The sequence below is a fragment of the Pogona vitticeps genome, chromosome 3, assembly GCF_051106095.1.
Source record: "Pogona vitticeps strain Pit_001003342236 chromosome 3, PviZW2.1, whole genome shotgun sequence".
NCBI lineage: Eukaryota > Metazoa > Chordata > Lepidosauria > Squamata > Agamidae > Pogona > Pogona vitticeps.
This window is the reverse complement of record NC_135785.1, coordinates 85,563,127-85,590,691: the sequence shown is the minus strand read 5'-3', so window position 1 is coordinate 85,590,691 and position 27,565 is coordinate 85,563,127. Positions and strand designations below refer to the sequence as shown.

Here is a 27,565-nt window from a genome sequence, read left to right as displayed (position 1 = left end):
ACAGGGGTGGGGTGGGTGGGTGGTCTGAGGAATAGTTATTCTTTTCAAAGGAAAAACAGAACAGGAGCTGAAGAAAAGGAGGGACAGGGGACAGAAAACTCTAGCCTCTAAGATTAATCCTTTCCATGGAAAGTCCAGGGCCTCCCAGTGCTGAGGCCCCAGAGTCATTCCCCACCAAAGGGGAAATGTAGATAATAATCCAATACAAATTTATTTTCACGTTATTGTATTAGTCTAAACTTATCCCCTAAACTGGGGTATTTAGGATTGGAAACTTAAACCTGTGAAGCCTGGATGAGAAGGATAACCTTCCATTACAGTGGTGCCTCGCTAGACAGTTACCCCACATGACAGTTTTTCGCTAGACATTGACTTTTTGCAATTGCTATAGCGATTCACAAAACAGTGATTCCTATGGGGGAATTTCGCTGGACAATGTTTGGTCCCTGCTTCGCAAACCGATTTTTGCTAGACAACGATTCTGACAGCTTCCTCCACGCTCGCAAAACAGGTGTTTTCGGGACCAAAGCTTCGCAAGACAGCAATTTAAACAGCTGATCAGCGGTTCACAAAGCGGCTTTCCTATGGCTGATCTTCACTAGACAACGACGATTCTTCCCCATTGGAAAGCATTAAACAGGTTTCAATGCATTCCAATGGGGAAATGCTTTTCACTAGACAATGATTTAGCTAAACAGCAATTTCAGTGGAACAGATTATCATCTAGCGATTGCGCCACTGTATTGGAGTGCAATCTCTCCCTGCATGTCCCTCCCCCTTGGCTATACCTGCTGGAGCTGATAAGAAGGTTCAGCTGGACAGCATTCAGACAGCCAATTATTCCTCTCCTCTGCAATGCAAACAAATACTCTGGCTCAGGACTCTTCTACAGCACACACAGAAAGATAAAAATCCCACCCATCTGTCCTCCAATTAACATCAATTCCAACATTAGCTGTTTTTACAAAGCATTATAGTAGCAACTGAAATTTATCAGCTAGTCCATTATGGGGAAGGAGGGGGGAATCCCCAGCTTTACAACCTTAAGCAATCTTCCCAACAAATGGAATAAAGACAGGATTGACTTCCCAAAGAGGCTGAAGTTTTATTTCCCTACCCACCCTCCTTTACACTTAAGCAATTGGTGTCATAATACACTTGTTTGATCCTGAAAACAAATTTAGCAGTGACAGCAAATGGAAAAAAAATACAGTTGCTATTGTTTTTCTACAATCATGTCACATTTATTGCTTTATAGTGTATTTAAACGCAGTCAAGACCCATTCCATTTATTAGACTTTTTGGATTATCCGGGGGGGGCAGTTCTGATGTATGCTTAGAATTATCAAACAATAGTAGCAATGTTATTCCATCCTATGACCCAACAAAATCAATTCTGCATAAGTAATAGCATCTAAAGTAAGAGTATGCTAGTGGTAAAAGGTAAAGGCTCCCCTTGACATTTAGTCCAGTCATGTCCGACTCTAGGGGTGGGGCTCATCCCCATCTCAAAGCCGTAGAGCCAGTGTTTGTCCGTAGAGTTTCCATGCTCACATGGCCAGTGCGACTAGGCATGGCACGCCGTTTCCTTCCCACTGTGGTGGTACCTATTTATCTACTCACATTTTTACATGCTTTCGAACTGCTAGGATGGCAGGAGCTGGGACAAGCAACGGGAGCTCACTCCGTTGCGTGGATTCGATTTTACTGCTGCTGGTCTTCCAACCTTGCAGCACAGAGGCTTCTATGCCTACTAGTCCCAACTAGATCCACTAAATTAATGGGACTTTCATGATTTACCGGTTACCATTAAGGAACCGATTATACTGATTCTACTCTGCTTTGGACTAACAGGTGGATTTAAGACATAGCATGTTGTCTGTTGCTTACATCTTAGAATTTCATCAGTCTTTACTGAGTGAAGCTTCTTCAAATGAATGAAGGAAGCTCACTTATCAACATATAGTAGAAAGAAAAGACAAATAGAATATGTTGTATATTTTGTTTGAAGAAAGCTTTTTGAAAGGTAAACAAATTATGACTACAGTATTTGGAACTACATTAGGCTGGGACCTGGCTGTCCTTGGCATAGCAGGTGAACAAGCCCCTTTCCCCTCCCATCATGCGCACAATACAATATGAAGCAGGAGCTCACTGAAGTGTTGAGGTATTAAATGTGTGGTATTTCTGGAACTCAGCTACACATGCTATTAGCTAGTCACCACCAACTGCACTGGTGAGATTGGCAACAGCAGTTTTTGTATATTAAAGGCTTCTCCAGGTCAAAATGGAGCCCTAAAGCTCATCAGCCTTTACAAGTGCAGAGTTGCAGAATAGGATTCTAGCCAGTGGTGAAACTAGGTATCTTGCTTAATTTCGGGGGGGGGGGGGGGAGCTCCTTAAGTCTTCCAAGCTGCTACAGATGTCAAATCATGTTCCTTTTTTCCTTAAAAAGTATTTCGAAATAATCTTGAAATTTGATTGTTCTGCAAAAAATAGGGAACTGTAACCAACTAGGGTAAAGGAGTGAATGCATTTATTTGGGTAGAAGGAGAGATAATGAGAGTGAATGAGACAGAGATCAGTCTCTCACTGTTATACATCCTATTGAAATGAATGGCAAAACTGCCACTGCTTTAAATAGGGCAATTTTGTACTTGTGGGGTGTATTAATAAATGGGAAAACAAATGTCGTCACAGAAATGAATACCAAGTATGTTTCTTGCTGCTGGAGTAAACTATAATTAAAAAATGGGTCACATACATTTGTGTTAGGAACTTGGTTAATTGACAATTGGCTTTATTTGTATGACATTTCTATTTACAAGCCACAGTAAAGGTGAAAATAACCAGCACCTATATGAAGTGTTGCCATACTTACATTGGTTTTGTATTCTGCAGTTTTAGTGAAATTGAGTGAATAAGGCAATATAACATTAGAGGTACGGAGACAGAAAAATGGTATTCACTCTCATAGAACAGAGAAGCTTGGGATCATCAAAAAACTTGACAGTTGCCAGATTTAATACTGTACAAGTGCCGGTTACAGTTTACTCATGGACTTAGATGTCCCAGCATTTAAAGTTATTTTGCATAAATATCTTTTTAAAAGCATCCAGTAAGTTCAATAGAATTTTAATAATGATCCAATAAGCTGGATGCTACCTATGAAAACAAAGAGCACCACATCGGTGCTCACGCTCAATGTGGCTAAAATTCAGAGGGACACACATGCAGAACCTATTCCAGAACTTCCCCTTGACACTCTTTAGGTTGGATGGGAATTTTCTATAGAGGAAACAGAAGAAAAGAACACACCGTCCGTAACCGCATTCCCCTTTAAAAATAATGCAAACACACACACACACACAAACACAAACTGTTATTTAAACTCATGCAAACTGCAACAACAGTTTGGAGATTTCCTGTGGCCACCTTTTGAGAAACAGAAAAATTCCAATGTATACCCAGCATGTATGTAGACTTCATGTACACAGAAAACAGTGCACATGTACACATACAAATCAAATACACAATGGTCAAGATCTTATTGCTTATCCTAGTAAGTTGCACTAGAGTAGGGCCACTGAATCAATAAGGATGTGGTAAGTCAACTCCTCTGTAGGCTCCATTAATTCAAATTGGCCTGCTCTAACTGCAACTTACTTTAGCACAGTAAGAACAAGTTGGAATAATCCATGTGAATCAATGGTATTTATGGAGGACCTGACTTATCAAATCCCCACTGATTCAGTGAGCCTACTATAGTGCAATTTACTATACTAAGCAACAGGATTTTGGCCACTGACTTACCTGACACACACAAACTTGCCCTGAAACATTAGAATGGCCATTTGAAGGGAGGGAGTTCTGAACTGGCTGGACTGAACTGAAATCTTTAAGAGCTACTTCAGTAGATGAAATCTGCTTTTCAAAAACAAAAGAATAATGTCCTATGTCTGCTCTGTGTTTTTCTTAACCCAAAATCACTTTCTACTTGACAACTATCTCTCCTTTGTATCTATCCTTCCCCGAGTAACCCATAACGAGTCAGCATATAATGTTTCAAAAACATTCTGTGCTTTATACAAAGCAGTTATACTCAAACCAGCACCTCCAAGAATATTAGTCAGAATCATGTTAAAAACTGAGATGAAAATTGTCTAAAATCTGTCATTTACTTGTTGCTTTTTTAAATATTTGTTTTTCAGTGTTTATTTTAATGACTAGTATATTCCTGTATAAAAATGTTTGTGACAATTTTAAATGCAATGTGCACACAAAAGTTTTGGTTAAGATAGTTTCACCTCACAAGTATACAACTTTTAATTGTAAGGTAAAAAAAAAAAACAAAGCATGTAAATGACTTCTTCAACATATTAACCCTGAAGAAATTTTCCTATTAACCACTCCATTAAGAATATTGCAGTGCTATTAAATTCCCATCTGCAAGACCCAGCAGAAGCCTAGTCAGTTTAGTTCATTAAGGTAGGAAGACCACCACACAAAATTTAAAAATCAGTGTGCTTAATGCTATAATTTTGTGCTGTGCCCATTTATAATTGCTAGCAAATCCTACAATACCGATAAAGGAAGTTTTGCAACAAGAGCAATCCTACTATTACTATCTAAAGAAATGAAATTATTCACAGTTTGGAAATAGAAAAATAAATTTTGGAAATATGCAGTTGCTGGTATTACACAATGGTTAATTCTGACTATAATAATAAAAAAATACTTTAAAAGAATATAACTTAGCGCTGATCAGATTCCTACAAAACCAAATGGTTCATGATCCTTACATATGGTTTCTCGCTAAACTGATGGCACAAGTGGACCCCATGAATTAAATTGAGAAAAAAAGAGGCTAGGTTTTCTTGCTTTCTGGAAAAGAGATATTTCCAGAAACGGATCGCCTGCCTTTTCAAGAAGGTAAAACACAAAAATAAGTAAATGTGCACTGAATCCTTTAATTATCTGATTTGGTTTGACCAAGAAAACAAGTAAAAAAAAAAAGGCTTTTCATGTTCCAAGTTATCTACATATTATGTCTAGATATAAAAATGCACACTCTCTCATATATATATATACATAGGCTCTGCTTCCCCTTTTAACAGGTACACTGTGCCACATTAGAATCTAACTGACAGACTTTTAAGGCTGCAACAATGAAACAGGACATTGCTTTTCTGCTGGACTACATTCTTTCGTGTCATGATCTATCACAGAGGCCATATCCAACTTTGCAAGATCACCAGATTTCAATAACTTAGATAACAGCATATAAAAACAATTCCAGAACCAATTATTAAAGGTTATTTCTGCTTCCAATTGATTTCCCTCATTTAAATGGCATAACCAGTCACCAAAACCGGTCACAGGCCATAGAAGAACACTGCTTAACCTTAATCTAAACTAACGTGCATTAGAACACTCTGGTTTGTTGCATCCTTTGATTTCCTCATTTTCTCAATTGCTCGTTGCAAATCTCTCTGCTGTACTGGTCGAATTTCATCATCTTCATTACTTTTTTTTTTTTTAAAAAGAGAAAACAAAGAATGGAAAGGTGATTCATATGCTATAGTGACTTTTAAAAAGAAAATAACACACATCCACCCCAGGCCACATATAATATTAAAATCCCACATACCAAAAGCTAAATCCATTGTTACTTTCAACCACAGTGGACTCACTGAATCAAAGGCCAAAGCTTATTGCTTGTATAAGCCAAATCACAAATTTTAATCCATTCTACATGGGTAAACAAACCGCCACTGCTGCGATTCTCAGAGGTGTCTATGTTACCTTGTGGGATGGGAGTGCGCGCCCTGAGAATCATGGTGAGGATGGGTCATTTACCAGGGATGAATATATCAAAAGGTATGGTCTGGCTTAAGTTAAGCAAAAGGATTTCAGTCAATATGTAAAACCTGTGTTCATGTTAATTAACCATTTTCATTCATTCAATGGGTCTACTCTAATTTGGACTAACAATTGGATTCAGTCCACAATACAAATGAGTTTCTGAGTAGTCTTATTCCTATATGTGTTTCAATTCTTCTGCTTTGTGCTCTGTGATAACCAGTGAGAAACTCACAGATATGCTCTTCCTTCATCCTGCCTTGAAAACAGGTAAGCAACCTGCTCTTGCATTAAAAGTACACCAGAGGAGGTGTGGGAACAGGGATGACAATTCTTACATCCTCCTTCACTCTTCTTGTGCCTGTTATCTAAACAACTGCTTATCTCATTATGAATATATCCAGACAGTAATAGGTTCAAGAAAGCCCCCTTGAAAATACTCACTCTGCTTGTGGCCTATCTGACAGGCACTCAAGAAGAGTTAAAAAAAACCTCTTCACACTCTGATTTTTAGGAACGGTATGAAGACACTGGCCTTTTAAACTATTTTGATATTTACTGATCTTAGTGGTTTGTTGTTTAATGATATTAATGGGTTTGTTGTTTTTATTTTAGCCACTGTAAGGATTAATGTTTTTATGGGAAAGGGGGATAAAATTGCATCTTATGACTAGGTGTGCACAGCTAATCTGAAGTGCCTTTTGCTCAAAAACAGCTGCAAAAAAGGATACTAGATTTCACGTCCTGAAAACCTTTGTAGCTTAAGTAAAATATACCTTTCATCATAGGAAGAATTAACATATTCTCTGACGCACAGTAGTGCAGCATCTCGGCACATTTCTTTTAAGTCACTTCCTGAGAACCCATCTGTTTCTTTAGCAACTTCAAGGAGATCCACACGCCTGTCCACCTGGCAGCAAAAAAAGGATAGGAGACCATTTTACATGTAGAAAAGAATCATTCAGACAGAGACAGATTAAGATAATTATCACACTTGACTATATTCTAATCTGAGCTATGGTAAATAATAAAAGGCTACAGAGGTACAATCCAGCCAAATCTGTTTAGCTTAACTGATGGCTGCTATAGAGAAAAAAACACCAATTAGTTAGCCAAGTGTATTTAAACCACCCGTTTGCTACCAAGAATCCTTTATTTTTCAACAGAATAGTATGGCATCAAAACATATTCATGTAATGTTACATCAGAAAGAGTCCTTTTTTTATAAAAAAAAACTGACTTACATTTTCATTTTTCAAAATCAGTTTCAGGATTGCTTCTCTTTGCCTTAGTGCCTTTAAATAAATAAATAAATAATCCACATTACTATTAATTACATAGTAAGCATAATGCAACCACATTCTCATCAATATCCAGACAGGTTCCTGGTTATATCCTGTGTAATACTGAATGGCAAGACACTGTGATGTTGCAGAATTCCAATTCATGGCATACGGGTCTTTCCCAGGATTACAAGCTGGTGGAATGTAGTGTCTATGTACATATAGGTGACTCTTCAAGCAAATCTACCTTTATACTACATGTGAGTTTTCCTTTTTTTGATTTCCCTCTACTCCTTCCTGCTGGATGAAGCATTAGAACTTAATGCATTTGCGAAGGCTTTAATGGCTGGGATCTGATGGTTGTTGTAGGTTTTTTGGGCTATTTGGCCATGTTCCGAAGGTTGTTTATTTCCTAATGTTTCGCCAGTCTCTGTGGCTGGCATCTTCAGAGGACAGGAGTTAGAAAACACCTGCCCTCTGGAGATGCCAGCCACAGAGACTGATGAAATGGAATCATGTATTCCAAATGACACTGGCTCCTGAATAGCATCCAAGCCAAATTCAAAAGTTCTGGTCATTATCTTTAAGCTTCATAAATTGCCTGCCAAGCGGACATCTAAAGATTCTTTGTATTTCCTGGCTGCTGAGGTCATTTACCAGTTTAAGTCATAATGCTTGATAGCAAGCTATTGGTAGAAATAATGTATTAGGATTTTTATTTTTTTGGGCTGCAGAACTTCTCTTCCTCAATAATACCACTTAGCCCTGCTTTAATCAGAATTTCTATGTCACTAGACTTCAATGTTTTGTTCACCTCTGGCTTGGAATTGTTTGGGTTTTCCTTGCAGGCATGTTGGTTACTGTATACCACTGATGGTTCTAAATTGTTGAGATTCTGCTTTTATTATTATGTCTGCTGTTCTTCTTTCTACTTTATTTTTTGCATTATAATTGTATTAACATGCTGAAGGTTCTTTTAGGCACCCATTCCATAGAAAGTGGCCTACAAAAGAAACAATAGTAATTCTACAAAAAAATTGCTATAAAACAGATAATCAAGGAGATGGGCTAATGTATCTAATATGCAGTCTGTGGGGCAAAACCTACTGCCATTAATTTTCAGTGACTTACAGGTTGGTTGATATGAAATCTCGTAGGCATTCTTCTCATAATCGCAGAGTCAAGATCCTGAGGGCGATTGGTGGCTCCCATCACTATCACCTAAACAGGGTTTTAAAGGGAAAAAGTAGAAAATCTTTGCTTCAAGATTCATCAGCAACATAATCCAAAACAAACGTCCTTGACCTTCCTTAAGCTCAGGGACGACACTGTTTCCTTGTGCCCAAGTTGCAGAAACCTAATGGTTGTTGTGGGTTTTTCGGACTCTTTGGCCGTGTTCTGAAGGTTGTTCTTCCTGACGTTTCGCCTGCAGGAACCTCTCTAAGATTGCCAAGGGAACTGAAGATACTATATGCAGCATTTGAAAGGCGGGGGGGGGGGGGGGCTGGTCCTGGTCAGTACTTCGATGGGAGACCTTTTGTTTCTAACACCTTTTGTTTATAAAACACAAGAAAAAGCCAAAACAAAAAGAGGAAAAGTGTGAGGTACCTTCATGATTAACAGGTGTATTTCAGGGCAAGCCTGTGTGGATTATAGTCGACTTTCTCAACTACATTTCTGTTTTTGCTGAAATCTAGTACAGGGATCTCTTGGTGGTGGTGGGGAGCTGTCCATTTGAGTTGATAATACTGGTCAAGAGAGACTTATTACTTCAATATGAAGCAAATTCCCATGTTCCAAAGTGCTCCATGGTTGATTTTTTAAAAACCAAATTTAAAAAAAAAAGTCACAAAAGTGGTTACTTACTTGGCAATTGTAGTCAGTGTCCAGACCATCCCAGAGACTCATGAACTGGGCCTTCATCATAGCAGTGGCTTCGTGATCAGAGCTTGAACGACTCCGTAGAAAAGAATCTGAATTTTAATAAAACATGTGCATGAGGATCTGTGTTCCTACCCTGGAACAAGAGAGGGGAACTTGAGATACTCCAGGTACTCCCTTTGGTCAGCCCTAGCCAGCATATGGCTGATGGGAGCAGCAGTTCCATGGGATCAGGAAGATCACAATTGCCCACCCCAGGGTGTGGCATTTTTGGCTTATTAATGACAATTTCAGAATTGCTAAGCATTGCAGGTACAACTCAGGCTACATGCTATTAAACTTGGAAACATTCAAATTATAGGCATTCGTGAAAATCTATTAGTAAGTTGTAACTAGAAGAGATCCACTGAATCAGTGTGTCAACACCTGTGCAAATTCCATTCACACAATGAGCCTACTCTAGCTGAAATTTACAACCACACTTCAGCCACTGATTGGGAAGGGGCAGAATGAATGAGATTTTGTTGGTTTAAAAATGCACTTGTGAACTGGGTGGATTTTAACACAAGCATCACATAACACTCAGGTCACTTCTGGGATATAGCATGTTAAGCCTGTGATCTAAAGCCAAAAATCTAACTGGACATGCTTAAGCTCTTGAATGTAATCAAAGTAGCTCCCTGAAACCCCAGTCAAGAGGATACTACACTGGCCAATGCTGTCCATGATTCATCATATAAACACAGCCTTCTTATCTAGTGTTGCTAGTGCACTGTCCATTTTTCTAGATATAAAAGAATTGTTCCCTCAGATTAGAACAGGGGTCTCAAACTCAATTTTCCTGGGGGCCGCTGCAGGCAGAATCTGGGTGAGGCTGGGCCTCATCAGATTTTCCGCCAAGTGGAGCAAGAGCCCAAGGAAGCCACCCAGGGTTTCCTTAGCCCAGCTGGGGCTCCAAGGAGAAGGAGGAGGAGGAGGGGTGTGCGAGCCCTCATCACTGGCCACGACTCCCTCCGGCTCCTTCTCCACTACCACCACCAGCACCAGCAGGACCAAGAAGCAGAGAAGAGAGGGAGTGCCGGCAACCACCTAGCTGGGGCAGGGAGGGCACGACATAAAATTTAAAAAATAAAAAAACTCACAGAATCACCTTGCCAAAGGAGAAAAGCCCCCATCAGTACCCGCAAAATTAAACAGAATGGGGTGCCCCCCCCATAAACACACACACAAACACACACACACACAGGTCTGGCAACCTTCCTCTGAACCCCCCTCAAAAAAAGGCACACTCAGCAGCAGCAGCTAACCCCACCACAACAGAGGAGTAAACTTTGCGATGCGAGCCCAGGCAGCCTCCGGAGCTGAGGTGGTTGAAGCAGGACGAAGAGGAGGAGGAAGTACCGCTGGGCGCTGTGCCGGCCGCTGGCCGGGCTGGTGCTGGGGGTGCTGAGAGAGAAAGAGAGCCAGAGAGCCGATTCCCTGGAAGAGGTGGCAGCGGGGGCAGCTGCTGTTGGTGGCTTGGAGGCCCTCTTTGAGGACAGGCTGGGAGCGAGTTCTGCTCTCAGGCATCGCTGGGCGGCAGCTTGGGTGCTCAGGGAAAAGGGCCGGCAGCATGCCTCACTCACCGGCTCCCCCAAGACAGCAGGCAGGCTGCAGTTCTGGATGGAAGATGCAAGAGGCGATGTCTTGTGAGACAGCAGGCGAGCGAGGCAAGGCTGCTTTTTTTACTCTGGACAACAGAGGATGTGTGGACACTTCGGGGGGGGGAGGCAAGTCGGGGGCCACAAACTATCATCCGGTGGGTCACAAATGGCCCCCGGGCTGCATGTTTGAGACCCCTGGATTAGAATAAGTCATCCTAAAAATAAAGGATCCTATCAAATCTATGAAGTAGCATCACTACTAAAGAACACATTTTTGCCTAACAGAATACATTCTGCCAATAATCACGTTCTATTTTTAAAAAGCTTCTCATTTCACAAAGAATGAAGTTAGTAAGTGTAAGAAACCCCTCTACTGATTCTAACAAATGGTTAGAACTTATGAACTACTTACAGGTCCATAAGCTTCAGAAGCCTATTTTAAAGCCACAGCTTCTTACTCTGGCTTGCTTGGAAGCCATCAATCATGGTTTCCTGGCTCAGAGGTAACTAGAACTCAAGGATTAACTGCTGCATTCTAGCTTATCTGCTTCTTTACACGAAGGGAGGTGCGGCAAACAGGATGCACACAGGTGCACAGAGACTTTATTTTAATTCATCCTGCACACAGAACTTATATTATCTTTGTATAAAATTTGCTTTATTCCCCTGGTTGGCTTTTGTAAGATACAGACACCATCCAATTCAATACAGTGGTGCCTTGCTTAACGGGCGCTCCGCTTAGCGACGAAATCGGTTAGTGACGACTTTTTCGGAGCATTTTTGCACTTTGTTTAGCGATGGTCCCTATGGGCGATTTTCGCTTAGCAATGGTTGGGACCATGCTTCGCATAGCGATTAAATTTGGGTCCCCTGTTTCGCTTAACGATGGTTTAAACAGCCTCATGTTTGCTGTTTAAAAGTTTTTCTGTTATTTATAAAGTTAAAGTTTACTGTTTAAAATGTTTGAAATCATAAAGTGCACTTAATAAACCCTTTGTTAACCAAATTTGACTTTGTTCTGACTCTTTTTTAATTAGCTGTTGCATTTTTTCACCCCATTGAGATGCATTGAATAGGTTTCAATGCATTTCAATTGGGGAACCGCTTTTTGCTTAGCAATGTTTCCCATGGCGATTTTCGCTCAAGGATGGCAATTCGTTCCTACTGGAACGGATTATCCGGTTTTCAATGCATTTCAATGGGAAAACGCATTTCGCTTAGCGACGAAATCGCTTAGCAGTGATTTTTTGGAACGAATTAACATCGCTAAGCGAGGCACCACTGTATATGATTTATACACCTATTTGTGCGCAAAATTCTATTTAGTCTAAAACACTTGTGGTTGGCTTATACTTATATTAAGTTGTATACCAAGCTGTATTTTCCTCCAAAGGTTCAGGTTTGCATAACATATCAGTGTGCCTCTTACAACTAAATCTGGCGTTTCACAGTGGATATAAATAAACCAAGGTTGAAGCGGGTGAGAGAACTCTGCTGATCCATCCATCCTTGTACTATATCAACATAAGCTTAGAAATAGTACCATATTCTTCCTCACAAAGTTCTAATTTTAAATTCTAACCGTAAAGATTTTCTGCTTTTTCAAGGTAAAATGTACTAATAAAACATTTCCTAATCTTCAATAGCTTCTGTGAAACAATGACTTTATAATGTCTTCTGCTGTAAATGGTTATCCTTCAGGACCAATTGCAAGTAGCTGAAAAAACTCCAAAGCAATGCATTTCAATGACTACAGAGAAATTATGTATTATTTTACCTATTTCATCAATAAAGATGATGGAGGGTTGAAGCTTCATAGCCAGAGAAAAAACTGCAGCTGCTAGCTTCTGAGACTCCCCATACCATTTGTCTGTCAGCGTTGAAGGTTGAAGATTAATAAATCGGCAACCTGCTTCTTTTGCTGTAGCTTTGGCAATCAACGTTTTACCACAGCCTGGAGGGCCGTAGAGAAGTACTCCTAAAAAACAACATATTATTAACACTTTATTGCTGCTCAGTGTGACAGAGACAGCCTACAAACCTACACAGTCACATTTAATAAGACTGTTTTAAAGTTCAGTCACATATTCAATATCCGCATTGCTGCTCCCTTATCTAATGAATCCTCAACATGCAACTTTGTTTGGGATGTCATTATTAAAACAAACAAACATGACCTCATTGAAATAGGGAAGAAGTCAACATTGTCATGGCTTAGTTGGAAGAAAAACTAGGGAGTCAATCCAATATGAAAACACTCTTATTAGGAGTAAGTCTCAGAGTTGAATGGAATTAGCTCCCACAGGCAGAATTAGGCCTCAGTTTCAACAAAACATATTTAAAAGGGCTGCGAGATGTGCATTTTTTTCACAAATAAGTTTTTTTACACTCTATCTAAAATATATTTTAAAACTTTAAATACATTATTTTCCAATGAATGCATTTCACGTGAGAGAGGCTTGACCGTCACAGGGTTTTTGGTCTTTTCAACTCTAGATGAAATTCTTATTTATCAAGGATTCACAGTCTTTTTAGGCCACTAACTACTGCACTGTTACTGTTGCTTATATTAACCTGCTACTGTGAGACACCTTAGAGATTTCACTGTAAACCAAATGATGGCCTATTAAATACTATCCAAGTACAGTGGTGCCTCGCATAAGGTTTTTAATTGGTTCAAAAAAAAAAAAACCTTATGCGAAAAAAACTTTATGCGAAACACCATTTCCCATAGGAATGCACTGGAAACCGGTTAATCCGTTCCAATAGGCACGGATTGCAGTCCTTAAGCGAAAAAACCCATAGGAAACATTGTTAAACGATACAATGTTTCCTCCATTGGAATGTATTGAAGCCGACTCAATACATTTCAATGGCTTTGCGAAGTCAATTTTTGCAAATTTAAGTGTGTCATAAAAGGGTCAGAAATAGTTTTAAATGCTTGGATTAGCTTCTGCACCCTCTAAAACGGATGCAAAAGTTAATTTGGCTTTGATCTGACTTTTTGTTAATTTATGGTGAATTTTTCCCCCCAACTTTTGACAGCTGTCAAAATCTGACAGCTCCATTGTTTCCTACGGGGGAGAAAAAAATTCACAAAAAATTAACGAAAAGTCAGATCAATGCCAAATTAAGTATGCACACATTTTAGAAGGTGCACTAACGATTCCAAGCATTTAAAACCGTTTTTCAACATGTTAAGACACTTTTGTAATTGAAAAAATGAACATCGTTAAGTGAAGCAGGGGACCTAAAACCAAAAACGTTAAGCGAAGCATGGTCCCAAAATCGCTATGTGAAAATTGCCCATAGGGAAAAACGTTATATGAAGCACAATCTGACTCTGAAAAAATAAACGTTAAGCAAAAAAACGTTAAACGAAGCAAACGTTATGCGAGGCACCACTGTATTATAATTCCAAGCTAGGCTGGTACTGCTCCCATTAATCTCAACTGTGGAAGGGAATAGGTTAGAAATTAGAAATGTATCTTATTTTCCTCACATTTCTGTGGAGAAAAAGCCATGTCTGGTTATTAGGACAAAATCATCTGGAATTGGGACTTTGGGGCAGAGAAGTTGTGCCCAAAAATGGATATTTAAAAAAAGAAAGAACATACACTCCCTCTCACACAAGCAAGCACAGACAATAAGGGATGTAAAAACAGATTTTCAACATAAAATAAGGATCAACTATATTAAAAACCTTTCCTTACATATCGAAATCTGTACTCAAGTTTTCAATACAGGTATTTAAGTTCAGGGAGGCAGCTAGACTGTTAGGTGAGATCAAAAGAACACCAAAGGAGGAGGAGGATGCAGAGAAATTAGGCATTTGTGGTCTAACTTTACTGTTGAAGATGAAGCATAGATATCTGGCTTAATACTATTAACGAAAAGCATTAAGAACAAGGGCTTAAAATTTCTGGTTATTTTTAAAGAAGAGATTAAGCCCCTAATGACCAACTGGAAAAATAACCATTGAGACCAAGGGTTATCTGTCCAAGAATGCTTAAGGATCTCAATGTGAACTTGCTGGCAGCTCTCTGAATAGAACAGTGGAGTAAATAGGGCTGGTGCAATCTTGTCATCTAACACAGTTCCCATTTTCATACATGATCTTCTGGCTTTTTAAGTTCGACTGGCAGAGGGATATTTTCCACAGTTTTAACTCCTCTTTTCTTCACAAGCTGAAAGCCAAGAACTCATCATCTTGCATCTATCCATACCTACCTTTTGGAGGTTGTAAGAGCCTGGAGTTCTGAAACAGATGTTTCTTTTTGATCGGCAAGATAACTGTGTCTTTCAGGTCGGTAATAACATCATCTAAACCTGCAATGTCGCTCCATGTTACCTAAGGTACAAATAAAGGCTTAAAAAAATTAGAGTGACAGACCATGTGATGTAATCGTTGGGGTGTTTGGGAGCACAGGGACACCAAGGTTGAGGTCTTTTCTCACACCATTTTATCTTAAATTATTTTGCTGTGTTGTTGTGAGCACCATGAGGGAGGGGAGAGCTATGAATGTCACTTGGCATAAATTCCTAGAGGAAATGTGGCACATAAAAGTGAAATAATTACAGACGGACAAATACATATAATAAAGTCATCAAGAAGCAGCCACATTCTCAAGTGTACAAAGAAATTGAAAATGGTAGATACATTCTGACTAGAGATGGGGACAAAGCGCCAAAATGGTGCTTTATCTTGCTTCATGGGTTGTCAAACTTGATGACCCATGAACCACGAATCGCCCTCCCCATGACCCAAGGAACAATGAATCAATTCATTTGTCAGTTTTGTTTTTTTGTTTTTTTGCTTTCCCTCAACAAGAGGGAAAGCAGGGATCAAAGTGATCCTGCAGTGCTTTGATCCCTCTTTTCGCCCTCCACTTGTCCACTTGCTAAGCCCTGCCAGGCTGCAGCGTAAATTCCTGCAGCGCTTTGATCCCTACTTTCCCCCTCCACTTGCTAAGCCCCCCCGGGGCTTAGGAAAAGGAGGGGGAAAGCAGTAATCAAAGCAATAGTGCAGCACTTTGATCCCTGTTCCCCCTCCACTTGATAAGCCCCTTGGGGCTTAGCAAAAGGAGGGGAAAAGCAGGGATCAAAGCGATCCCACAGCAGCTGGGGGACCCCCTTTGATCCCTTCCTCCACTTTTATGCCACAAAGGCATAGGAAGAGGAGGAAAGGGGAACCAAGCCATCCCCCAGCCCTGGGGGCGAGGTGGGATTCCCTTTGGGCAGGCTTTAGCAAGCTGCCCGAAGGGAAAATCCCTCTCTGCTTATGCCCCTGAGGAACAGCTGACCAGCGGGGGCATAAGCAGATAGGGAACGAAGGGATAAATATAAAAGGGGTTATATTCATTGCTTTATATTTGTTGGGGTCTCTGGATATTTGATGGGGTCTTTGAATACAAAGCAACAAATATCTGACGAATCAGGGATATTTAACAAATATCCTGATTCATTTTTATGTTCGTCCCCATGTCTAATTCTGACACTTAATGTCTTGTTGTAAAATTATGCACATATTTGAGATACTGTAAAACAGAAGAGCTTAAAAAAAAACCAACCAAAACAGCAATAGGGTTTCTGATATTTTTCTTATGGCACTGATTTTCATCATACAGTCAACCGCCGTAATTGGAGACAGCGGTCAGCCGGCCAGGCGCTTGCCCGCTCCCCCCGTGGCTGTGGCACACTGGGTGGCTTGAGCTGGCCGGGTGCTTGGCCACTCGCCCCCGGCTGTGGCGGAGGCAATGGAGCACTGGGAGGCTTCTGACTGGTAAGTCCTTCCTAAAAAAACTTGTTCTGGGTGGGTTTTGGACGGTGAGTTTGGACTGGGGTGTTTTGTGTGTGTGTGTGTGTTTGTTTTGATTTTTTGGCAGTCCCAGCACAGGACTTGCTTGGTTTATTTTTATTTTGGTAAATTTTTGAAATGCTGGAACGGTTTAATTCCATTCCCATGCATTTCAATGGAAAATGGGACTTCGACTTAAGAACTTTTTGATGTATGAACGCCATTCCAAAACGGATTAAGTTCGTAAGTCGAGGTACCACTGTAGTTGGTTTTCAAAGATTTAAAAGCTTTTACCTGACATGATAAACAGAGGATAGCCTTACTGAAGGTTGGAAGCCCAAATCCAGCTAGTGCTTGCAGTTTGGCGAGGACACAGACATACACATAAGCCCCTCTCCTAAGCAACCTAGAAGGCTAGCTGACCTTTGCTTGTTCAGGGCCACTGCAAGTGTATTCAGCCAAAGAAGTTTTCAGTGTTTCTGTGAATAGAAGCTGTGATATGACAGGACCTCTAATCACAAAAGTCTTATGAGCACATTCAGTAGAAAATGCATATAAGCAAAATGGAAAATTTTCCAACGCTGCGTTTTTCCATAGAAAAATGTTCACACCACATATGTCTGCATTTACCCATAGTTGCTGTTGCACTGTAATCAATCATGTTAGATAGGATAAATAGAAGATATGGGCTTTTATAAGTTATTCTTCTAGGGCAAGCATTGACAAATTCTAGAGCTTAATTGCTTATGGGGAACTGAAAAATAAAGCATGACAATCACTACCCAAGCAAAATGAAGCTGGCTCCTGGCTAAGTCTAGATTACACTTATACATGGTGTATTTACCCAGTACATAAACCGCCCAGAGTAGACATGTTCTAGATGGGAGGTATGTAAATATAATAAATAAAATATTGCTAACATACTTCAATGATGAACTGAAGGAAAAATTGAAATTACAGTTGTTACTGTTGTTCCATTTTTTTCAAGAAATTACCTATGAAAATTTCCTTTTTTTGAGCTTGGGAAGTGAGAATAAGAATAATTTGCGTAAGATTTATCAGTCATCTAGTGCTTGTGGTTATTTTGAGCTGTCATAATACTAAAAAAGAAGACTACTACGTGGCACTTAAAGCTGTGAATGTACATGAATATAACATTTAAGTTATAGTGCGTGGTTGACCTAATGTTTCCCTATACAAATATTTCAGTTCAAATATGTTGTACCTCCTGTTGAACAGTTATATTTAAGATACTTATTGTGCACAAAAATTTGACATGGATTACACTTTTAGTTCTTCTGTTTACTGAATGAGATATTTTGTGTGTTTACTGAGGAGAAAGTGTGTGTTTTTTCAAGTAAAAATATGTCAAATACTAAATCAGATAACCATTACAGTGGTGCCTCGCAAGACGAGTGCTCCGTTTTATGACGAAATCGCATAACGAAGAAATTTTTGTGATTGCAAAAGCGATCGTAAAACGATGTTTCCTATGGGGAAATTTTGCTTTGCGATGATCGGTTCCCTGCTTCGCTAACCAATTATCGCAAAACGACGATTTTCACACAGCTGATCGGCGGTGTCAAAATGGCCACCGGGTTAAAAAAATGGCCGCCCGCTGTTTTCTGGAACGGATTCCTCGCTGCACGGGCAGCGAAAATGGCTGTGCTATGGAGGATCTTCGCTGGACGGTGAGTTTCAAGCCCACAGGAACGCATTAATCGGGCTTTAATGCGTTTCTATGGGCTTTTAAAAATCGCTTTACGATGTTTTCATTCTACAGCGATTTCGCTGGAAGGAATTAACATCGTAATGCGAGGCACCACTGTATTTAGAACTTTTTTTTCATTTGCAAGCCCCTTGGCAACCCATTTCCATAAATTGTACTCTTCATATTAAGGGGTGAGGCTAGGAGGGGACTTTCCATTCTTTCCTCTTCAAGCCACTTCTCCTTTGCCTCTGGCTGAATGCATGAGTCAATGAAGGGGTTAAAAACTGTAAAGAATTTTGTCCTGTACAAACTGCTTGTCAACGGGAAAGGAGCAGGGAGCATAACCCCACAACTTAGTAACAGAACAAGAATGACAAAGTTTTGAGTGAAAGCTGATTATTGGCTGAGCTCTCACGTGGTGGGTGGGAAGAGAAGGAAGAAATTGACGGGCAAGTTACACTCTCAATGGATGTGCCTTTTTCTGCCATTATTCAATATATCTTGCTTCGTACCCCAGGTTGGGATACACTGATTTGGAACACTGACACATTTTCCAGCTCAAATTATGATAGTAATTGAAAATAAAAGCATTGACTGCCAGAAGTAAATTGCTTTCCGGTTCTCAAACCCCACTGAGAAATTTATAATAGATATATCCCTAGGCTGCCCAAGTTAGAAGAACTCGATTTATTAAAGTGCAAATACGCATGAATATAACATCAACATACTTCAGTTCAAACAGTACACTTTACTTTCTCTCCAAAGTTATTTTACTAATAAAAAAGAATAAGGCGGGTAATAGGAAGACACTTACATGCATGCTAAGAGGATCTACAAGATGTGCAGCAATGCTCATTTCATACTCTGTAAGCTTGACATTTTTCACTCCTATTTGCTTCATTAACTTCTCTGCCTATAAAGAAAAAAGCACCAGCATACAGTTATGTATCATTTTATATCTTGGTTAATATTTGGGGGTGTTAAAGGGGAATGTTAATGCTCAGTGAAATGTACATTAAATGATGTGAAAACCAAAGCTTCACATTTTCATGTCGCAATATAGCAACCCATATGTAGTTAAAATGAACCTTTCTAGTGAGAAATGTTCAGTAGGAAACATGAATTCAGGGTCTTCCCATGATAAAACAAGACATTTCCCAAAACTATTTCAATCTTTGTCCAAGACTTAGATAGAATCATTTCAACAAGAAAGCAACTTCTGATCAGATCATAATACAGCCAAACACAGCCTTGAAAGTGGCTACTTCTTCCGTTTTAAAAACAATACTGAAGAAGGATTCTGTGGCAACACAACTCAACCACCTTTCACAGAGAAATCACAATAGTAGCACATATGCTAGAGGGGAAGATGGAAGATTATCCCTCTCCCTTACTCTCCCAACCTATTCTCCATTACCCTCCTCCCTGCCTCCTCTATAGAGACAATGCAACAAATTTGACATTAAGCAGCCAATTAGTAGGACAAAGCAATTGGTTTGGGACTACTTATTCTCTACCTCTAGATACTCCACTGTGGCATATGAACCGATTTTTCTCCTTTTACAAGTTCACTGTTCTCTGTCATTGATATTAACACCCTATTAAAACAAAAAGCCAGGAGGCTGCCTGTTTTTCTAAAGCAAGGATTAATCCAGGATTCTAGAAACTAATCGTGCCCCCGTGTCCCCAGTTTTGTGTTAACCAAGTTGGAGGTAAGAAATAAAGTCTTTTTTACTATAAGAACATATGAAAGGAAACTTCTGAAGAATGTATCTGTATCTCACATATAACATATAACAACTTTAGCGGGGAAACCCAAGATGAAGCACATTTAGAATATAGTTAGCATAGTTTTCATGCTTTTTAATAAAAAGCAACACAATCCCTTAAATCAATCTGCAACTGCAAAAGCAAACAAAGGAGGTCAATAGTCTTCTAAATCTTTATATATGTATGACACTTTTCCTATGACTTTATCAGAATGCGTCATCACACTAGCAAAAAATGGCTCCTTTTTAAAGGTAAACTCTGTTCAACTGTGATTTAGTTATGTAGATGCTATTGATAGACGTCCAGGGATGAATGGGTGGTTCTTAGGTATTCCTTCAGTATAGGAGGGCATTTCACTCAAGTATACATCTCTATACTGTAATCTAACATTTGCTTGGATTTTGCTGTAAGAAGCTGATGATCAGACCCACAATCAGCTCCAAATCTTGATTTTGCTGATTGTACAGAGCTGCAGAGAATATAATCTTTGGCTGCAGAGAATATAATCAATCTGATTTCGGAATTGCCCATCTGGTGATGTCCATGTGTAGAGTCACCTCTTGTGTTGTTGGAAAAGAGTTTGCAAGTTTGGAAAACTCAGCAGTGCCTAGGACTGGAAAAGATCAGTCTATATCCCAATCCCAAAGAAGGGACAAGGCTGTATATTGTCCCCCAGCTTATTTAACTTATATGCAGAATACATCATGCGAAAGTCCGGACTGGAGGAATCCCAAGCCGGAATTAAGTTTGCCAGAAGAAATATCAACAACCTCCAATATGCAGATGATACCACTCTGATGGCAGAAAGTGAGTAGGAATTAAGAAACCTCTTAATGAGGGTAAAAGAGGAGAGTTCAACATAAAAAAAACTAAGATCATGGCCACTGGTCCCATCACCTCCTGGCAAATAGAAGGGGAAGATATGGATAGCAGTGACAGATTTTACTTTTCCGGGGCTCCATGATCACTGACAGCAGCCACAAAATTAAAAGACGCCTGCTTCTTGGGAGAAAAGCGATGACAAACCTAGACAACATCTTAAAAAGCAGAGACATCACCTTGCTGACAAAGATCTGCATAGTCAAAGCTATGGTGTTTCCAGTAGTGATGTATGGAAGCGAGAGCTGGACGATAAAGAAAGCTGACCGCCGAAGAATTGATGGTTTTGAATTGTGGTGCTGGAGGAGGCTCTTGAGAGTCCCCTGGACTGCAACGAAAGCAAACCTATACATTCTAAAGGAAATCAATCCTGAGTGCTCACTGGAAGGACAGATCCTGAAGCTGAGGCTCCAATACTTTGGCCATCTCATGAGAAGAGAAGACTCCTTGGAAAAGTCCTTGATGTTAGGAAAGTGTGAAGGCAAGAGGATTTAGGGGACGACAGAGGATGAGATGGTTGGACAATGTCAATGAAGCTACGGACATGAATCTGACCAAACTCTGGGACAGGGTAGAAGACAGGAGGGCCTGGCATGCTCTGGTCCATGGGGTCATGAAGAGTCGGACACAACTAAACAACAAAACATTTGCTTTAGAAATGGCTCAACAAGATGGTAGACAGGTTTCTATTGTGACTGGGAAAGACAATTATTCATGATATCTATCAAAATGGAAGATTTAAATGAAACATCAGGGAAACCTTTTAGCTTAGGGTAAGATTCACATAAGTCCTTTACTGTACTGGTGTGGGGTCTCCAACATATAAACTCTAATAATGCTAATGTTTATTTTGGGTTAGGAGCCTACAAGGAGTATTAACATTGCAGCCAGTTGCAGCAGTTTCCGGCCAAGGGCTTGCAGTATACTATGATAAGAGTTCTCACCAGGTGCTAAACTGCAGCTACCCTGTGCAACAATGGACTTTAGAAATGCCTGAAGTTGCTAAGGCTGAAGGAGAGGTAGATCTGGGTAGCACTACAGTGTGGTAAATGAAGGCCCAAAGGAACACTTTACCACTCTACAATGGCATATCCTTTCTTTCTTTTCCAAGCAGTGACTGGAGAGCCTGGTAAGTGTGTTTTAACCATTAATTCATTTTAGATGTTTGCTTTCCTGCCAAGAAGCTCAGAGTCTTCCTCCCCTTTATAATAACCAACTTTATAAGCTAGGACAGTTTGAGAAATAGTGGCTGGTTTAACCTGACTCACTGATGTTTACAGCTAAATGAGCATTTGACCTCAGGTACTGTATGTTATGTACTGTACTGTCAAGTCAGAACTGACTCATAACAACTCTAATGGGGTTTTCAAGGCAAGTCGGATACTTAAGGAATAGTTTCCCTATTCCACCCTCATGAATTTCCATGGCTCAGCAGAGATTCAAACTCAGATCTCCTGAGTCTTGGCTCATCACTCTATGTACTATATCCCATTGGGGGTATGTCTCTTATACTAGGTATAGGTTATTCATCATTTAAAAGGCCAAATGACCCATACCAATCCTGCTTGGTTAGATTACCTACATGCTACATCATGGAATGTAGTTTCGCACAGCAACTGCCCTGAGAAGACAAGCTGGTATTAACATGTAATTTTTTCTGATTCAAACAGAGAGGTCATGTACACATCGTACTATGAAAACTTTTAAAAACAAAGCAATTTTACATAATAAAATATTATTTTAAAACATAATAGCTTTACATAATAAAATATACACTATTTTATGATTCTAGATTTCCAAACAAGATAGTTTTTTTATTTTACAAATTGCTGCTGAATATGTACTCAGAGAAGTGTATATAAGGTCAAAGTGAGTTTCATATTGTTTAGATACTTGGAATTTCACATACTTTGTAACAAGAAAGACTATAAAAGGTAATGACCAAACCGTATTAGTTTTCCTGAATGACAACTTGAACACCTCTTATGTTTAAGAAGAAATATTTTACTGACCTACCTGTTTTTGAGCTTCTACTTTTTGCTTCCTCGTTGGATCAATTGCATCTACCATCCATTTTATGGTAAAATACGTCACAGCACCAAATATTGTTAAACGGAAAATTAAACCAACAACTTCATTCCTACTTAGGGGACGAGAAAAGGCTTCAGCATGTACCATTTTGCCTTCTTCACCTACAGCAAAAAAAAAAAAAATTACACGGGACAGGTTACACAAAATTTGAAGTCTTAAAAATGATGGGAAGATCTAAAGTTAATGGACTTTTTGCAGTGCTTAAAAAAGAGAAAGTATTTCTGATACCTTTTACTTGGCAAAGAGTTCAGCACATATGATTCTACTCTATTTGCTAGCAATTACGTGCAGTGATTTGAAGTGTTGTTCATGCCTTCTAATATATGTAAGACTATTCTAGGTCAGAAAGGAAACTTTCAATCTTGGATGTCTGATTTGTCAGGTGAGAACCACCACCACTACCACCACTAGTCAGTGGAAGAAACTGCAACGTGATCAGACACCAGTTGAATTATTAGACCTTATCATATGACAACATAGCCTTCTCTCACTGTTTTTGCAAATGTCTCAAGTCACATCCCTGCTCTTTTTACCTACCTCTTACCAATATGGCCACAGCCCTGTATATCATTTGGCATCTACTCCATTTCCCTGAAAACAGTTCCACCAGAAACAACACATAATGTTCCAATATAATATTGCTACACTGAATAACCATGTCATTAATAACAAAGAGGCAAAACAAGGAATCTGATATAATTTGTGGTCAGTTTGTTATCTGAGTTAAATGGCTATTTGTCCTGTGGATTTATCAATTTTAAATTTCCTAGAAACATTTTTATTAAAATAAAACATTCATTTTTGCCACTGTACTTCATACTTTGGTCTTTGACCCTCCTTCCCCATTTCCTCCAACTGACCAGGGCAATAACTATGCATTCCAAGACAGTAAAACACACTGTAAAACACTTGTCATGTCTAAACATGTGTGTGTGTTTAGTCGTTTAGTCGTGTCCGACTCTTCGTGACCCCATGGACCAGAGCACGCCAGGCCCTCCTGTCTTCCACTGCCTCCCGGAGTTGTGTCAGGTTCATGTTGGTTGCTTCGCAGACACTGTCCAGCCATCTCATCCTTGGTCGTCCCCTTCTCCTCTTGCCATCACACCTTCCTAACATCAAGGTTTTTTCCAAGGACTCTTTTCTTCTCATGAGATGGCCAAAGTACTGGAGCCTCAGCTTCAGGATCTGTCCTTCAAGTGAGCATTCAGGGTTGATTTCCTTTAGAACTAAACATAGCTTCTGGTATTAATTCAGACTAAGCATATGTTTGCTAGCCACAACATTATATTCTTTCTGGTAATATGCATTGTTATTACTCATTAACTGCTTAATTTACCTAAGCAGAACTGTGAATACTCAAAATAGATGTGTCTGTGAAAGAGACCATGTATTTTGTTTTCTTTTTAAAGAGCATTAAAATCCACACCAAGGATATTAGAAGGACACTAACAGATTACCTCACTTGTTTTTCTAACCAATACCTTTTCCAGCTTCACTTATCCCTAAATATTTTTTTCATAATATCCTAGCAAAAATGACAAATTATCATTTCTCTAAATGCATCCTGGAACTGTGAGATTGCTCAATTACTTTGTTATTGTATTGTATTACATTACGTTATGCTGACTGGATAGCTCAGTAATTTAGGTGTCTGGCTATGGAGTCTGAGGTTGGGAGTTCAATTTCCCACTGTGCCTGCTGTGAGTAAAACCATCCTGTGTAGTCATGGGCAAGCTGCATGGTCCCAAGGCACCCTAAAACAAAGGAACAGTAAACAACTTCTGTGTATTCCCTGCCTAGAAAACCCTGGAGTTGCCATCAGTCAGCATTGACTTGATGGCACACAATCATTAAAACATATATTAGTTTTACACATACTTTCTAGATACGACTACTCTACAATATTTTTCTCATAACAGCCACAGCTGTTCTCACATCTAGATCCTCACTGAATTTTTGCATAATATAATCAGAAAACAAGAGTGGACAACACTTTGATTAGGACTGCAAAACCTCAGAAACAGGTGCTAGCTTTCAAGTCCTGCAAGAGACTCCTAATGAGGCTGAGCATTTGACTTTAAAAGAGTTCAGAATAGAGATGGGGGAATTCGTATATGAATATCCCTGCACAGGTGAAAATAATGAGGGGCCAGCCCCACTCACAATTTTGCCACTGCTGCAGGATCCGCAGAGGCTTCCTATCGCACCGTTGTCCACAATCAATTGCCCAGTCCTGGCAGGAGGCGGGATGACAAGCCTCTCTGCTAGGTCAGAGAGTAGCTAATCCATTGCAGAGAACAGGAAGCCTCCACAGAGCCAGCAGCATCAGCGAAATCATGAGTGGACACGAATAACCCTCATTATTTCTACCTGTGCTGGGATATTCGTATTTGTATACAAATATGAATATCCCCATCGTCCCCAAAACATGGCCAGATATGTAGGACAGGTTCTCTTCTTTGGAGTATGCAGCATTTTAGAAGTAGTTAAAGTTGACAGGTTTTATGTTTTACTCCAGGTAATGGTAGATATCATTGTCCCTCCAATCTTGATCGATATCTACTTCAGCATCTGGATGAGCAGAAAGGGTCTGTTCAATTTGTGTGACTTTTCTTTTCTCATCAACTGTAACCTAAAAACAGTCATTCCATCAGGTTGTGGAACAAGGTGACGTGAAAAACAGGAGACTCCAGGTGGATTTTAAATGTTTTAGTAAAAATTAGAATTTTTTAAAATTCAGTTTTCTTAATTTTTAAGTTTAAATGCTGATTGTAGAAAAATAATAGCTCTACGTGACAACAATTTTAACTTAAAATAAGTTACTGCTAATTATGGAATAGGAAGATATTTTCTAATCTACATAATTACACAATGTGTTTATATAACTTTGTTATGAGCACAGTGGTTAAACCGCTGTACTGCAGCTAAAACTGTGCTCACGACCTGGGGTTCAAATCCCAGGTAGCCGGCTCAAGGTTGACTCAGCCTTCTATCCTTCCAAGGTCGGTAAAATGAGTACCCAGCTCGCTGGGGGGGCAATGTGTAGCCTGCATAATTAAGTTGTAAACCGCCCAGAGAGTGCTTGAAGTGCTATGGGGCGGTATATAAGCAGCACGCTTTGCTTTGCTTTACATGGATGAGAGACAGACTTGATCAGACAGACCTACTGTATTTCCAATTCTGACAGAAGCATTTTCTTCTCCCAGTATTTTATAATGTTGGAAGCCCTATTAAAACATGATTTGTTGCTTTCAATCATTTTCTTTAGTGACGGCAACTCTAGACACTGACTGTGCAAAGTCTAACCTCCACCTCTCTCTCTGAAAGTACACACTTTCAGGAACTGGAAGAGCCAAGGAATTATGGATTATTGAAAACGAAGTCAATGTGGACAAAGCAAAGAAACATGGAGATAAATGCAGGAAGAGAAAGGCAAGCAAGGGAAATGAAAGTGAAAGTATACAAACAGAATAACACAGAAATCTTTTAAGCACACTCTTTGTTTGAGGTCTACTTATATAATGACTTGCCATTTGGTTTTTTAAGTCTTCACATTCCAGAATTCCCCAAGAATCGCACAGGCAGAATTCTAGTTGTTCCTGCCCAGACACACATCTAGACACCTACATTTTGTTCACCTGGGCCAGGGTCTATCTCAGAGACTGCATGCTGTGTAGGGCTTCCTGGGAGCAACATAAATCAGTCAGTATAACATCTAGAGCAGTGGTCCTCAACCTTGGGCCTCCAGATGTTCTTGGACTTCAACTCCCAGAAATCCTGGCCAGCTGAGGTGGTGGTGATAGCTTCTGGGAGTTGTAGTCCAAGAACATCTGGAGGCCCAACGTTGGGGACCACTGATCTAGAGGACAATTACAGAGGCGATATGGCAGTTTGGAACAAAGCACAACTACTCCTGCGCTGAAAAAAACACAGAAAAGCGAGTGCCGAATATGGTCCTGTACTTCCCATCAGATCCTCTTTATAGGACTCTTTGGACGATTTAACTAAACCCTGTAAGCATTACACATATACGGGACTACATGAGCAGGTTACTGACAATATTAGACCTAACTACAAAAACAGGAGCTGGCTGAATAACTCAGTGGTTTAGGTTCGATTCCCCCCCCCCCGCCCCGGGCCTCCTGCTAATTAATAGAGGCAGCCTGTGTAGCCTTGGGCAAGCTGTGCCGACCCAGGGCACCCACCAAAAGAAGGCAAAGGTAAAAACACTTATTTTTTATTTATTTTATCTATTTAGTTTATATGCCGCCCACTCCACCCAGAGGTCTCTGGGCGGCTTACTTCTGTGTGTTCTTTACCTAGGAAATCCTGGAAAGGGTCGCCATAAGTCACAATCGACTTGACGGCACGCAACTATCATCATCATCATTTTAGAAGCAGGTTATATTGAAAACGGGGACGGAGAGGGCAGCCTCAGAATGAATGGCGTAACTAGGGAACACAAGGGGGGGGGGGGACGGAACAAGCCGCCACCAGAGATATGAGCTCACCTTCCTCCGCCAAAGTCACTCAAAGGCAGAGGCCTCGCTAAAGGGCACCCCCGACACGTCCAACCCCCTTTCCGCCAATTCCTCCTGGCGGGCGGGACGGCGAGGAAGGCGAAAGCGAAAGAGGCCGGGGCCAGGCT

At 40.1% G+C, this 27,565-nt stretch overlaps 1 protein-coding gene across 2 annotated transcripts; it reads right to left on the bottom strand.

Moving 5' to 3' along the window:
- Positions 1 to 1,222: 1,222 nt before the first annotated feature.
- On the bottom strand, positions 1,223 to 27,565 carry ATAD1 (ATPase family AAA domain containing 1). Of its 2 annotated transcripts, none has more exons than XM_020801277.3 (10): positions 27,429 to 27,565; positions 22,843 to 23,018; positions 18,992 to 19,090; positions 14,900 to 15,020; positions 12,447 to 12,647; positions 9,012 to 9,118; positions 8,277 to 8,366; positions 7,107 to 7,157; positions 6,639 to 6,772; positions 1,223 to 5,526 (listed from the first exon to the last, which is right to left on the bottom strand). In XM_020801277.3, exons 2-10 carry the CDS (start codon positions 23,002 to 23,004, stop codon positions 5,406 to 5,408), a joined length of 1,086 nt encoding a protein of 361 aa, XP_020656936.1. In that variant the 5' UTR covers positions 23,005 to 23,018; positions 27,429 to 27,565; the 3' UTR covers positions 1,223 to 5,405. The 2 variants fall into 2 exon arrangements, with proteins under 2 accessions (XP_020656936.1, XP_072851377.2); XM_072995276.2 differs by lacking the exon at positions 1,223 to 5,526 and adding an exon at positions 5,719 to 5,887 and having other exon boundaries at positions 6,594 to 6,772.

Excerpts from the sequence above, each read along its gene's own strand:
- ATAD1 (XM_020801277.3), bottom strand. The coding sequence starts at position 23,004 with ATGGTACATGCTGAAGCCTTTTCTCGTCCCCTAAGTAGGAATGAAGTT. Across the intron at positions 9,119-12,446 it reads CATCTTTATTGATGAAATAG|ATTCTTTTCTACGGAGTCGT; the intron begins GTAAAATAATAC and ends ATTAAAATTCAG. Across the intron at positions 5,527-6,638 it reads AATTCTTCCTATGATGAAAG|TAATGAAGATGATGAAATTC; the intron begins GTATATTTTACT and ends AAAAAAAAAAAG.